General features: G+C 39.5%; 1 protein-coding gene across 1 annotated transcript in view; it reads left to right on the forward strand.

The window, feature by feature from the left end:
- Positions 1–15,958, forward strand: part of LOC127410369 (protein PRRC2C-like) — a 56,737-nt gene that overhangs the window by 14,934 nt on the left and 25,845 nt on the right. The window contains exons 8-12 of the mRNA XM_051645588.1: positions 285–424; positions 530–617; positions 750–933; positions 1,338–1,917; positions 3,346–3,518. Of these exons, the coding sequence (XP_051501548.1) occupies positions 285–424; positions 530–617; positions 750–933; positions 1,338–1,917; positions 3,346–3,518 (1,165 nt within the window). The remainder of the gene's footprint in view (positions 1–284; positions 425–529; positions 618–749; positions 934–1,337; positions 1,918–3,345; positions 3,519–15,958) is intronic.

Raw genomic sequence — 15,958 nt, forward strand, 5'->3', positions numbered from 1 at the left:
TTTTATGAATGAGTTAGTCATTTAATGATTGTTTTGAAACTAATTTTGCAGTAGTTCTATTAGACAATTATATTGTTCTAAAGTTGAGGTTATAGCGGTAACTCACTTAAGCGGCATTGGCATCCTAAACATGACCAAAGTAAAGGTTATGCATGAGTTGAAAATGAATCCCTATTAGACAATACTGTATTTATGGATATTTCCAGGACATTGGGACATTTGTATTAGATTAAGTAAATCCACTTTTTCCTCAGTGTTCTCTTTTTCTCTCTCTCATCCCCCAGGGGTCCACGGCCTGTTGGAAGACCCTTCCACCCTCCATCTCAGGCATGGCTGCAGGATCCAGACAGGCCATCAATCGTTAGTGCCACTGAATTAAAAGAGCTAGACAATCTGGACACTGATGCAGATGAGGGCTGGGCAGGTGAGAGAGGCAGCTGGATGTTTACGTTTATGGTTTGGCATTTGGTTGTCATGTAATTTTCTGTGGCCAGCCACAAGGCTTGTTTACAAAATCTGTTTTATTTAGGTGCCCAGATGGAAGTTGACTATTCTGAGAAACTGAATTTTAGTGATGATGAGGAGAACCATTCAGCTAAAGAGAAAGGAGATAACTGGTGAGCACTTATTGACTTTTTGATGCAGAGTTTTTATTTCATATGTAACACATTTATGAGCATAATGCACTGTTTTGATACTTGGCAAAAAGTTAGCCTGTGTCCTTTAAACTCTTTCTTGCTGATACACAGGGAGTGGATGACTAAAGTGGACCGTATGCGGCCAAGAAAGACTGATGCCCAGGAGGGATGGAAAGGAAGAGCAGAGGAGAGGAGTGACGGCAAGAGCTCATGGGCAGAGAGTGGAGACCCCAGAGCTCCCTCCCCTGGCAATATTGGCCATTATAGCAAGACAGCACCTTTGCAAGAGCAACAGGTATGGCATGCACGGGGGCAATAGTCTTCTCGATTCACTTAGAAGTGCAGAGTGCCCTCTTTTGTCATGAAGATGGCTAAAGTTAAACTTATACCTAAATCAAGATTTTAGGCTAAAGTATATCTTAATCAGTGGTCAACATTTCATGTAGTGTTTTTGGCATATTGAATCAGCTTCATTAGTTGATTGCCTTTACTACTACATTTAACCATCCAGCGGTGGGACAAATAATTTGCTAAATATTTCCATGTAAAGATGTATAGATTAATTATATCATGTCACACCACAGGATGCTCCTGGAACAGCTTGAAATGTCAACTACCCTTTTCAGTAATTGAAAAAAATATCAGTTTCTCTTGAAGAAATTGATAAATATGTTAAAAACCATGTTATAAATTGTCCAGGGCCAACAAGTTGGACGTTCTATGGGAAGTGGCGGGCCCCGTGTTGCAAAACCGCCCACTACAGCACCTCCTGCTGCCGAGGAGGAAACAGAAGCATGGCGACAGAAACGGAAGAAGCAGTCAGAGCTCTCTGAGGCAGTGGAACGTGCACGTCGAAGGCGTGAGGAGGAGGAACGGCGCATGGAAGAACAGAGACTTGCTGCCTGCAAAGAGAAACTCAAACAGCTAGAGGAGAAACGGCGACCTTCCACGACTATAGAAACTACTAAACCAACTACACAAACTCACAGTGATCTCCAGGAAGTGACTGAAACTGTGCCTAAACTACCTGCTGAAACTCCTCCCCCTCAGCCTCCACCTCCCATTGTACAGCAGCCCTGCCCTCCCATGCCAACCCACGAAAGGACAGAGCCCACTGTGGAGGAGGTTCCACAATTCGTTACCCGACAACCTAGCCCTCCTGTCCTCAGGGCTGCTCCTGAACCCCAAAGCAAAGTTGATACTGCTGTAACTGAGGAGGTCCATAGACAGGTGGAGAGACAACCAATGAGAGACTACTTTAGTGCAGAGGAGTCCCGAGGTAAAGGTGTATGGATGGAAAAAAAACATCTGAAAGGGATAGTTTACCCAAAAATGAAAATTGCCATTTATTCACCCTCCTGTTCCAAACCCATTTGACTTTCTTTCTTTCTTGGAACATAAAAGGAGATAAGAGGTACTTGCAGCATAAAAAAAAAAAAAAAAAACATTATTCAAAATTCCTCCTTGTGTTACACAGAAGAAAGTCATACAGGTTTGGAATGACATGAGCATGAGTAAACAACAACATAACTTTAATTTTGGGGTGAATTAACCTCATATTTAATTAGGGATACTCCGATTGATCTGCATCGACCGATATTCACGTTCTATTCACAGAAATTTGGCCGATTGCTCGTGTCGCAAAAGACGCGTGGCTACTTTAAGACATTAGCAGCACTGTTATGGCATCACGGAGTGTGGGGAACACTGGCATAGAGTCGTAAGACAACAAACTTGATTCAGCAGTTAGGAACGATGCAGTGGGAGAGGTATGGCGAATATGAAAAGTTTGTGTACTGTTAATGTGACGTTTCACACGTGACAAGCAAAGGGAAAACAGCACGAGCTGTGAAACGGTTCTTATTATCGTTCATGGCGGCAGCTTCTCAGTCTCCGCCGGGCATAGGCATCTCAGTAATATTGTGAGTTACAAAATGTGGTGTAATTCAAACATCTTTATTAAATATCTTCAGATTAAACGCCATTAACAATAGTAGCACCCGTAGAGTCCAGAAACATGCGCTCTTCCTCCACTTTCATCTCTTGCCCTCATTAGAGCACGTGTTCACCTCATTAAAGTTGTAGCAGCAACAAGTGAAAACATAAACTTAATACAATCACTCAACTAAATGAAAAGGCAGGGAAGGAATTTATAAATATAATAATTCTTTATACAATATTAAGATACCATAATAAAATGTATTAAATACAATGCAAAAATAAAATGGAAATAAAATGAGCAATAATAATTATTTGAAATGACAATGAATCAATAACCAAAAATGTCACAAGTTTAATTGCACCTATGGGTTATCAGTTTGTCTTCAGTTTGACTCTAAGCTTCATTTTTTTTATAGGGTTATTTATCTTAATATAGAGAATATTTTGTTAGCCTATACTTAAGTCTTATTAAAAAAGCATTTTTAATAAGCCTTTTAAACTTTTTTTTCAGAAAAAACTAGGTACAATTATATTACTGGGAAGAGGAAAATCCAATTAATAGTGACAGTGTGCAGAAAGCTTACATATAGCCAGTTATGACAGAGATCCTGACAAAAGGTGAAATGATCGGGATCAGTATCGGCCAATCAGGTGACAAGAAGATCGGTATCGGCTGTAAAAATCCTGATCGGAGCATCCCTAAAATTAATAATGAGATGACGTTGGTATTTGATATTAACATGGTTTCATTTTTGTTTACATTTAGTTGAGGAGCCTCAGTTGTGTCTGTCCAGACTGGATCACTCTGTTAGTGAAGATGCACCTCTTCAACAACTGGAAAATGAGGGCGAGACAGGGGCTGCTATTCGCCCTTCAGTCACCTCTGGATACTCAAAACAGTTCCAGAAGTCTTTGCCACCCAGATTCCTCAGACAACAGGTGCTCCCAGACAGTCTTATTCTTGAATGTTGCCTGCTTCTTTTAAAGGTGCTATGTGTACTATTTTTACTGTACTAAATCATAAAATGACCATAATATACAGCCAGTATATTCTACGTTGAAGTTTACTTTGTTTTGGCCTGTGTGATCCCGCCCAAGGCCCGCTCACAATAGTATTTCGACACTGCCGGTTTGCCAGATTTGAACAAGTTTGCAGGCAAACAATACTGCGTGCTGCAGCCATGAAAGCCAGCAAACGAACTGGATCAGAAATAACAGATTCCACCCGACCTAAAAAGCCTCACCATCCGTCTAAAAACCACCATGACCAGAGGCGTAGTAAAACATGGATAAATACTGGAGATGCCTTTGGAAGATGGAGACAGCTTAAAGCCCAGAAATCCTTTAAAACAGATGCTGAGCTGGCTAATTTGCATGTCAACATTCTGGCAACCCGTATGAGCTTCGAGTCTGGGGTGGGGCAGACAACTCTCCAATAATTTGAATTTCGACTGCAGTACCCATTTCAAACGCTTGTTGTCAATCTTACATATAGCTTAAACCATTTATTGCTGGGTTTCCATCCAACAATTTTTATGCAGATTTTAAATTTGAGCTTATCCTGAATGGAAATGCTTGGTATGTGCATAAGCTTCAAAAGTTTGTGTTAGTCGGAAGTGAATTCTAGAGCAGTGGCAAACTTTTTAAAACTACAGTACTCCTTTATAGTGTGTCTAATATGTTATTGAAAACACTCCTTTATTTACAAAGATTAATATTAACAAATTAAAAACCATGTAGCCTTCAAATGTTTAAGCTTTTAAAGTAATTATTCAAGAGCCAGTAATAAAAAAAAAGAACAGAGTAAATAGTGCTTTTGGTTTTTCAGAAACGGCAGCAATTAAACATAAAAAAAAAATACAATTGTAATATAAAAACAAAGTAATCTAATGCAAAATAAAGCTACTTTAATCATTGACATACTATTTGTCATTTATTAGAAATTCAGTAAACTGATTCCATGCAGTCAGAGTTTGACTGAGAAGCAGACCTGTCATTAAAATGTTTTGGTCTTACAGCTACTAAAGGTATCCAGCCAAGGACAGTGAGTTCTTTTCTCATTTTCTTGTCAGTATTGATGTTTAATTAATATTAAGGTGTTTTAGGCTATTACACATCACACAGATCGGAAATATTGTGATTTTTGTCCTGTCTGCTTACACTTATAATACATTAATGACCGTTTACATTAATCAGGGATGTGATTTTTCCGTATAAATACGGATTTCCGTATTTTCTGACCTTGATGGGATGACCCCTGTAAATTGCGTAAATCTGACGTAATTCAAGTAAGTCATCTTTATCTTAATGAATCAGAGTCTGTGAAAAATAGACAACAAACAGATGGATTGGTACTCAAAAACATGTAGTGTCATTTTCACTTTGGTGGGAAACTGCAACGGACATGACAGTATAAGTTACAAAACGCTGTAAAACCTTAACATTTTGGAATTCTTGTCTGTGATATCCATTAAAGCAACATTATAGACTATATATAGGCTGAAATCGTGAAATGGCTTTAAACAATTTTAAGGCCATTCCACGATTTAATGGCTTACAACAATACAAATGCTTGAATTACTCCTCGTTTCTAAGTCACGCTGGAATAAAGGGTCTACTTAAATGTATTAAAACTGCAAAATGCTGCGTTTTTAAATACTATTATTACATGCGGATTAATGCCGACAGCACTGAATGAGTTATAGGCGCCATCTTGCGGCTGTGTGTGGAGCTCTCCTGAGCCCACAGTATTAAGTTTTTACGTGTGCAAATTATTGCTGAAATTAATTATTGGGGTTGCGGCCTTCCTCCTTTTTTTTCCTCCTTGGCTGATCACATGCCTGATTAATATCGTGTCAAGAGGAGCATTTTGACCAAGAAGCACATTTGGCTGTTCACACGCACAGCTGTATTCTCCACGAGACACGAACGCTCTATAGAGCAGGCGCAGATGCACACGTGAGCATTTGAAAGCATCTGGCAGTTGTCTAACAGCGCACGGGTACCAGGGTTCCCGCAGATCCTTAAAGTCTTAATGTCTTAAATGATACAACAAAAGTCTTCATTATCATTTAAAGAGGTCTTAAATTTGGGGTCAGAAAGATAGGAATCATGATTTGACTTAATGTGATTATCAAACTTCAAAAGAATACGATTTAAATGTATGCGCTGTGTTCTTCAAAGTGAAAACGTGGCACTGTTGTATTTTCTCCAAGCACGTGACGGCTTGTGAGTGCTTTCAGCTTTTGCAGAGCAGTTCGCAATCATTAAGCCATATCTGAAATTTATGACAAGCTATCACTAATGATCAACTGTTGATGTAGTGTTGATGAAATATGACAGTGTATACTTTTAATTGATTATATTGTAATACGTTGTAGATTATTGTAGGAGTGCACATTTTATTTCCCTTATTTTTTGTTAACATTTTTATTGATTCATAAATTAACACAAAGAAAAAACAACAAATATATTGAATCAGTCACTTTAAACATTAAACCCCCACTATATACCCTCCCCCTACCAAACTCCCACCCCACCCTAACCCCCCCACGAACACCCCTGTGGTCAATAGAATATAGACACAAAAAAAAAAAAAAACACAAAACGTGAAGAAAAAAAAAAAAAAAGAAAATACAATAATCAAGTATAATTGTATATAAAACTACATTCTAAATGACTCCCTCCTCGAGATTCCCCCAAAAATGCTAAGTAATTGCCCCATTTCTTATTGTAAAAATCCCTAACTCCCATCATTCTGCTTGACACCTCCTCGAAGGTAGCCACCCTCCCCATCTCCGCGCACCACTCCGGGAATGAGGGTGCTCCATCCGACTTCCAACTCCTCAAAATAACCTGCCTACCAGTCATCACACTGGTCAAAACCCAATCCTTCATGTACTTGACCTCCCCATCTCCCAAAATACAGAGTCTGGAGCAGAACAAGACCTGAGTGCCCAACACATCACACACAAAACTTTGCACCTTCAGCCAAAATTCTTGGATCTTACGACACCCCCCAAAAAAAGGTGGTGTCTCCATCTTCTGAATGGCATCGCCAGCAGATGGGTGTGTCCTTAAGACCAAGCCTATACAATTTAGAATGGGTCCAATAAAATCTATGTAAAATCTTAAATTGCATAAGGTGTCTCTAGATGCAGACTTGACGTTTTTTAAGAATCTTAGCCCACACTCCCTCCTCCAATAACAAATGTAAATCTTCCTCCCATAATCTGTTGAGAGAATTTAAAGCTTCGTCCCCCAGACTCTGAATTAGCAGGGAGTAATACACTGATGCATCATGACCCTTCCCAAAATCAACAATCACCACTCCCAGAGTATCTGCCGCTCTGGGGGGGGGGGGGGTGCGTGCTACTCCCAAAAACAGTGCAGAGCAGGTGGCGCAGCTGTAAATACTTATAAAATTGAGATCTGGGAATCCCAAAATGTTGAATAAAATTTTCAAAAGGTCTCAATACTTCACTCTCATATAGGTCACAAAGTGTATTAACCCCCCTCACAATCCAATCTGACCAACAGAAAGGGGACTTATTAATACATAGTTTAGGGTTCAGCCATATGCTCAAGGCTACGTTGTTCGAGTTAAACACTCTGGACACTTTCGTCCATATCGAGTGTAAATGCGAGATAACGGGGTGTGACTTAACTTCTCCAATTAGTTTGATAGAAGGGCTTTGCAGTGGCGAGAGAGGGTCAAGAACTTCCTTTTCAATACAGAACCAGGGAGGTGCTCTCTCAGGTGGAAGCGACCAATGAGCCAAATGTCTGAGACCGAATGCATAATAATAAAACAAAATCTTAGGTAGGCCTTGCCCACCTTTGTCAGTCGGCCTATGTAACATTGTTGAAATGTATCCTGGGATGCTTTCCATTCCAAATGAAGGACTTAGCTATGCTATCAAATTGCTTGAAGTGAGAGGGGGACATCTACAGGGAGAGACTGTAGTAAGTAGTTGAATTTTGGAATACAATTCATTTTAATAACATTAACCTTCCCAATCATTGATAAATATAATGAAGCCCACCTACCCATATCGCTTGAAAACCTTTATATTAAAGGATCAAAATTAACTAGCTAAATCACATAAATTTGCTGGGAATAAAATGCCCAAATACTTAATGCCCTGTATGGGCCACAGGAAGGCACACGGTTAAGAAGCAGTTACTGGGCAGTACGCAGTCAGAGCTAAAGCTTAGGATTTAGACCAATTAACTCTGTATCCCGAAAATGTAGAAAAGGGATTGATAATTCTGTGGAGGCTAGGCATAGATCTAGTGGGGTCGGAAACGAATAACAAAATATCATCTGCGTAAAGTAAAAGCTTATGCGCCACACTTCCCGCCGTCACCCCTGGAAAATCATCCTCCTTTCTCATCGCGGCTGCTAAAGGTTCCAGTGCAAGACAGAACAATAATGGGGAAAGAGGGCAACCCTGCCGAGTGCCCCTATCCAGAGTAAAATAATCAGAAATTAAACAATTTGTTTGTACCGCCGCTACAGGGTGTCTATAAAGTAACTTAATCCATCCAAAAAAGTATTTCCGAACCCATATATTTCCAAAATCTTAAAGATTATCCCTTTCTACCATATTCAACGCCTTTTCGGCGTCAAGTGAGATGGCAGCGACCGGAGTCTGATCATTCGCTACTGACCACATAATATTGATGAAACGCCTAATGTTGTCAGAAGAGCTGTGGCCCCTAATAAACCCCACCTGATCTATATGTTTAAGAGATGTCATAACTTAATCAGTTAGCCAGAATTTTTCCCTAAATTTTTACATCTAGCTGGATCAGGGAAATTGGACGTTAACTCTTACACTCACTTGTATCCTTGTCCTTTTTTAGAATCAGACTGATCCGGGCTTGTGTCATGGTTGGCGGAAGCTTTCCATTCTTTTATCATTTACATTTATTCATTATTTTATGATTCTGTATAAACTTCTAACAAAAGTTGAGCCAGTTCTGTAGCATAAGATGTAAAAAATAATTCAGCTGCAAAGCCATCTGATGGAGTCTTGCCAGTAGGCAGGGCCTTAATTACCTCGCCAAGCTCCTCCCAAGGTTATCTCAGAATCAAGAGAATTCTTTTGCTCAGTCGTCAGTTTAGGGAGTTCTAATGCTTCCACAAAATTTCTAATATCTTCATCGGTAGACGAAGACGTGGAACTATAAAGATCAAGATAGAATTCTTTAAAAGCATTATTAATATCAGTGGCCGAGGTAAATATTTCACCACCAGCAGACTCTCTCTGCTTTATATATCTAGCCAAAAGCTTCCCTGCTTTGTCCCCTGACTCAAAATATGACTGTCTTGCCCTGAATAACCAAAACTCCACTTTCCGCAACAAAATTGTATTATATCTCTATTTCAAACGGGTCAATTCTCTGAGGCCATCAGACGACATTTGGCGCTTCAGCTCTGCCTCTGCACTTTTAATATTCCCTTACAACTCTATGAGTTCTCGTGCTTTGGATTTTTTGGAGAATGCGGCATACTGTATACCCCTAAGAACCGCCTTAAGTGCCTCCCAAGCCATGCTCACAGAGGATACTGAGGACCAGTTGGTCTCCATATAAACATTGATTTCAATCTTTAACATTTGTTGGAAATCAGGATTTTGCAAAAGGGATACATTAAGGCAGCAACTGTATGATTTCTTTTTCTCTGTATGTGGTAACACCTCTAAACTCATTAGGGCTTGATCTGAGACCAAGATATTTCCAATTGAGCAATCCACAACAGATCAAATGAGGGTCTTCGATATAAAAAAAAAAAAAAAAAATCTATTATAGAATAAATCTTATGGACTGATGGAAAAAAATTTAGTCCCTACCAGATGGGTTCAAAAGTCTCCAAATATCTGTAAGACCAAGATTTTTACACATCATGTGAAGCTTCAGTGTTGCTCTAGGGGGCTTGCACACTTTTGCTTCACTATGATCAAGGACTGAATCCATCAAAAGATTAAAGTCTCCTCCCAATATTGGTGCAATGAGGGGTGCCAGCAGCTTTCAGCATTCCTTCAAGATCTATAAAAAAGCCCTGATCATCAGCGTTAGGTGCGTAAATATTAGCCAAAATCAACTTTTGCCCCTGAATTTCTCCTTTAAACAATAATGACTCTTCCTAATTCATATTTACTCTGTTTGAGACATTTGAATTGCAGATGTTTATTTATCAATATAATGACTCCCCTACTCTTACTTGAGCCAGCACTAAAGAAAACATGCCCACCCCATATCTTCCCAACGTTTTCAGCTTCCAGTGGAGAAAGATGCGTTTCTTGAAGAAATACTATCATATTTTTTACGCTTAAGAAAATAAATAGCCTTCCTTTTTATGGGGTGCCCCAACCCATTCACATTCCATGTGGAGAGAGATAACCCACTCATATTAATATTTGACATATTGATATAATAGAAAAAAATAAATTGTCAAAAACAAGATTATGAAGACCACATTCCCCATTAGAGCAGCAATAAAACCCCGAACTTCCCCCTGAACAAAACAAACAGAAAAAAGAAAAACATGCGCATAAACCCCGCGCACGACAGCGCCAACCGGCGTCCATCCCTCTAAACTCAAAAGGTCCATGTACGCCTACGAGAGTCCCTGCGACAAACTTGCCATCGGATTGCTCAAATCCGGTGCTTCTGTACAAATTTTGTGAGGCAAGATTACATAACAGAAAATACTTTGTAAAACAGACCCCAGCCAACAGGCAGAATAAACACAAAGAACATGTAGATTCATTAACAGAACTGTCTCGAAGTTGTGTTCCTCCACAAAACAAATTCCAGCTGATATAAAGCCGTTCAGTTTCCTCGGACAGACAGACAATTGTTCAGTGAGCCGGACGTTATGAGTGCAGCAGATGATGAAATCATTCCAATGTCTCTTGAAAATACTTCACAAAAACAAACTCCAGCCGCTAGGCGGAACCATCATGAAAAGAAACAAAACAGGCATCCCAGTTCCTCGGATGATCAAGAGCCAAACTCACTCGGAGGCCTCATTAAAAAAAAAAAAATACATCATGATTACTCAGCCCGTCCACTTTATAAAAGACATCCATTATGTGAGCATGTAGATATTTTGTGGTTATCCATAGTGTCTATTCTCAATCTGGCCGGGAACTTCAGTGTAAAAGCAATCTTGCGTCAAAGCAAAAGTTTCATGAAGGAGTCATGCCACCAAACAAACTCCAGCCGCTAGGCAGAGCCAATGCAAAAAGAAACAAAAATTGCACCCAGCTTCCTCAGACAATCGAGTCACTGAACAGCGAGTCAGTCCACTAATATAAGAAACATAAAATTGCTTACTCCAGCGTACAGTGCATCCGGAAAATATTCACAGCGCTTCACTTTTTCCACATTTTATGTTACAGCCTTATTCCAAAATGGATTAAATTCATTATTTTCCTCAAAATTCTACAAACAATACCCCATAATGACAACGTGAAAGAAGTTTGTTTGAAATCTTTGCAAATTTATTAAAAATAAAAAACGAAAACAAATCACATGTATATAAGTATTCACAGCCTTTGCCAAGACACTCTAAATTGAGCTCAGGTGCATCCTGTTTCCACTGATCATCCTTGAGATGTTTCTACAAGTTGATTGGAGTCCACCTGTGGTAAATTCATTTGATTGGACATGATTTGGAAAGGCGCACACACACCTGTCTATATAAGGTCCCACAGTTAACAGTGCATGTCAGAGCACAAACCAAGCCATGAAGTCCAAGGAATTGTCTGTAGACCTCCGAGACAGGATTGTATCGAGGCACAGATCTGGGGAAGGGTACATTGAAGGTCCCGATGAGCACAGTGGCCTCCATCTGTAAATGGAAGAAGTTTGGAATCACCAGGACTCTTCCTAGAGCTGGCCGCCCAGCCAAACTGAGCAATCGGGGGAGAAGGGCCTTAGTCAGGGAGGTGACCAAGAACCCGATGGTCACTCTGACAGAGCTCCAGCATTTAATTATAATTATAATTATAATTTTCTTTATTTATCACACATTATACATTTGCACATATACAGTGAAATTCTTCTTTTTCACATATCCCAGCTAGGCTGGGGTCAGAGTGCAGGGTCAGCCATGATACATGATTTCTCTGAGGAGAGAGGAGAACCTTCCAGAAGAACAACCATCTCTGCAGCACTCCATCAATCAGACCTGTATGGTAGAGTGGCCAGATTGAAGCTACTCCTCAGAAAAAGGCACATGACAGCCCGCCTGGAGTTTGCCAAAAGGCACCTGAAGGACTCTCGGACCATGAGAAACAAAATTCTCTGGTCTGATGAAATGAAGATTGAACTATTTGGCCTGAATAGCAAGCATCATATCTGGAGGAAACCAGGCACTGCTCATCACCTGGCCAATACCATCCCTACAGTGAAGCATGGTGGTGGCAGCATCATGCTGTGGGGATATTTTTCAGCAGCAGGAACTGGGAGACTAGTCAGGATTGAAGGAAAGATGAATGCAGCAATGTACAGAGACATCCTTGATGAAAACCTGCTCCAGAGCGCTCTGGACCTCAGACTGGGGCGAAGGTTCATCTTCCAACAGGACAATGACCCTAAGCACGCAGCCAAGATAACAAAGGAGTTGCTATGGGACAACTCAGTGAATGTCCTTGAGTGGCCCAGCCAGAGCCCAGACTTGAACCCGATTGAACATCTCTGGAGAGATCTGAAAATGGCTCCCCATCCAACCTGATGGAGCTTGAGAGGTCCTGCAAAGAAGAATGGGAGAAACTGCCCAAAAATAGGTCTGCCAAGCTTGTAGCATCATACTCAAAAAGACTTGAGGCTGTAATTGGTGCCAAAGGTGCTTCAACAAAGTATTGAGCAAAGGCTGTGAATACTTATGTACATTTGTTTTTTTTGTTTTTTTTGAATTTGCAAAGATTTCAAACAAACTTCTTTCACGTTGTCATTATGGGGTATTGTTTGTAGAATTTTGAGGAAAATAATGAATTTAATCCATTTTGGAATAAGGCTGTAACATAAAATGTGGAAAAAGTGAAGTGCTGTGAGTACTTTCCAGATGCACTGTATTTATAAAGGAGAGTGCCTGTTTGGGATGTGTAAATACTTTGCTGCCGTCCCTGGTGTCTATTCTCAGTTTGGCCAGAAACATCAGTGCAAAAGCGATCTTTCGTTGATGTAAGAGTGTCTTTCATTCCTTGAACCGATCGCATTTCTCTCTTGTCGAACTTGCAAAGTCCGGGAACAAGAAAATATTGTGACTCCTCCAAGAAAGCTTTACTTTGCTCCTCGCCTGGCGCAACACAAGATCTTTATCGGATGATCTCAGAAATTTGGCCAGAATTGATCGTGGTCTGTCTGCCCAAGCAGATCCGCGAGCCGGGACTTTGTGAGCTCTGTGAGCTTATGGCCTGTCATGTCGAGCTGACTCGGGAAGAGCTCGTCAAGGATTTTCACCATATCTCAGCCCTCTTCATGTTCAGGAATTCCAACAATCTGTATGTTATTCCTTCGGCTCATATTTTCGAAATATTCAAGTTTTTTCAAAATGTGTTCCAAGTCTGTTTTGAACGCGGGCGGATTAGCAGATAATTCCCCTTCCGATGAGTCCAGATAATCGATCCGTTTCTCAACATCTGACACTCGTGACCAACTCGGAGAATTTTGTTTCCATCGCCGTAATCGATCAACATAGTACAGCGAGATCCACCAAGTCAGCAACAACCTTCGTCAGCATCACCAAGGTGTCGGACAGTTGACACTGAATTTCTTCTCCTGACGTGCTTTCCAAATCGAGTCCCCGGCTCACAGTCCCGTCAGAGGCCTCAGCTTGAACACGTAAGTGTCTTAATGTCTCCAGAGTCTGAGGATTTTGACTTCTTTGCCATGTTTACCTCAGAGCAAATATGTAACTGGGTGTATCGAATCTCACTGGATTACAACGTGAAGACAACCAAAACACTAGCAAAGTGCGCAGAGCTAGTCGCTCGCACGTCTGCTGCTTGCATGGCGTCACGTGTCCCTCCCAGCTCCCTTATTTGTTTGAATGAGGAGCTGGAAGAAGTGAAGCGCAAACATTTCAAAATCCCTGGTGTATTTCAGCTTTTAAACTTAAAAATTCTGCACTGAGTCAGATCTTTTTTATTTTTTATTATATATATATATATATATATATATATATATATATATATATATATATATATATATATATATATATATATATATATATATATATATTATTTTTATTTTTTTTATTTTTTTTTTCTGGTTATTGGTATTTTGGTTGCACCATAAACTGCATCTAAGTTTATGGTGCATCTCCGTTTGGAGTCTTGTAGCCTCTGCCTGGCCCATCATAGGAAGGACAAACTAAGAACATTTAATATAAGCTACCAATTTTAAAAACTATTGGCAGATTAATTGCCTTTCAACACATCCAATATTGGTCTACCTCTAATTTGTATTTATATAATGGTACATAAACCAATTTTAATGTGATGTATATGTGGAAAGAGTATTTTAAATTTTTTTTAGATTGTGATTTTAGTGGGTTTGTTTTGGTATGGGGATACAGCATAAATTTTATCTGTTCAGGTCTTGAAAAATTTCTTAAGTCTTAAATTTGTTTTTAAAAACTCTGTAGCAACCCTGGGTACCGAACTGAGTCAGAGCCCGGTACTGCTGATATTTTTAACATCGAGCAGAGAGCCATTTCAGCTCTCATTATATGAGATATTACATTCTGCTTCATCTCCTGGCAGCATTTAAGTAAAATTATGTACAATTGCTCCAATACCTGAAAAGCAACTTACCCCGAAGCATGGAGGTCATTCATCTGCTCCATCATGGCTATGTTAACATTTTTGTTTAGGAGCACTTGTGCCCCTAAGTAAAAAATGTTAGTGGCACAGTCGGAATTCCGTTTTTTAAAGACTGTCTGTTAATGTGTCACAATACAACATGCATATGCACAAGCTGGCATTAATAAATACTACAGAATTCAGAATCAAAAGATACTTCATACATTACAAAGTACCAAACAACATAAGTCCTGACTGATCATCATTATGAGCATCTGATAAAAAGAAATAACACTTTATACTTTCATTAGCCATTAACAAACATTATATACATTTGGACAGATTATTTCATAAGCATTAAAATAACTATGAAGATATATAAATCAAACTTTCATGACATTCAAAACTATTTTAATGTATTTTATTTTAAGTTTCAGCTTAAATATTAATGGAATATAGTCCAGGGGACTACAGGCAGTAGTGCTTGTTAATGTTATTCATGAGTTATAAAGTGTTAACAATATATTTTCTAAGATGTACACCTAAACTTCCTCACTTTTTTTTTTTTTTTTTTTTTTTTTTTTTTTTTGTCCATTTTGTGTCCGTCTGCAGTTGAAGTCAGAAGTTTACATACACTTAGGTTGAAGTCATTAAAACTAATTTTTTAACCACTCCAAAGATTTCATATTAGCAAACTATAGTTTTGGCAAGTCATTTAGGACATCTACTTTGTGCATGACAAGTAATTTTGCCAAAAATTGTTTCCAGACAGATTGTTTCACATTTAATTGACTATATCACAATTCCAGTGGGTCAGAAGTTTACATACACTAATTTAACTGTGCCTTTAAGCAGCTTGGAAAATTCCAGAAAATGATGTCAAGACTTTTGACAATTAGCTAATTACCTTCTGATAGGAGACGTACTGAATTGAAGGTGTACCAGTGGATGTATTTTAAGGCCTACCTTCAAACTCAGTGCCTCTTTGCTTGACATCATGGGAAAATCAAAAGAAATAAGCCAAGACCTCAGAAAAAAACAATTGTGGATCTCCACAAGTTTGGTTCATCCTTGGGAGCAATTTCCAAATGCCTGAAGGTACCATCATTATATTATACGTATAAACACCATGGGACCAAAAGTGCAAATCAATCCCAGAACAGCAGCAAAGGACCTTGTGAAGATGCTGGAGGAAACGGGTAGACAAGTATCTATATCCACAGTAAAACAAGTCCTGTATTGACATAACCTGAAAGGCTGCTCAGCAAGGAAGAAGCCACTGCTCCAAAACCGCCATAAAAAAGCCAGACTTTCAGCTTTGTTGCAGGAGGGACTGGTGCATATCACAAAATAGATGGCATCATGAGGAAGGAAAATTATGTGGATATTGTTGCAACATCTCAAGACATCAGCCAGGAAGTTAAAGCCCGGTCGCAAATGGGTCTTCCAAATGGACAATGACCCCAAGCATACCTACAAAGTTGTGGCAAAATGGCTTAAGGACAACAAAGTCAAGGTATTGGAGTGACCATCACAAATCTCTGACCTCAATCTGATAGA

This window comes from Myxocyprinus asiaticus, chromosome 19 (genome assembly GCF_019703515.2).
Source record: "Myxocyprinus asiaticus isolate MX2 ecotype Aquarium Trade chromosome 19, UBuf_Myxa_2, whole genome shotgun sequence".
Taxonomy (NCBI): Eukaryota; Metazoa; Chordata; class Actinopteri; order Cypriniformes; family Catostomidae; genus Myxocyprinus; species Myxocyprinus asiaticus.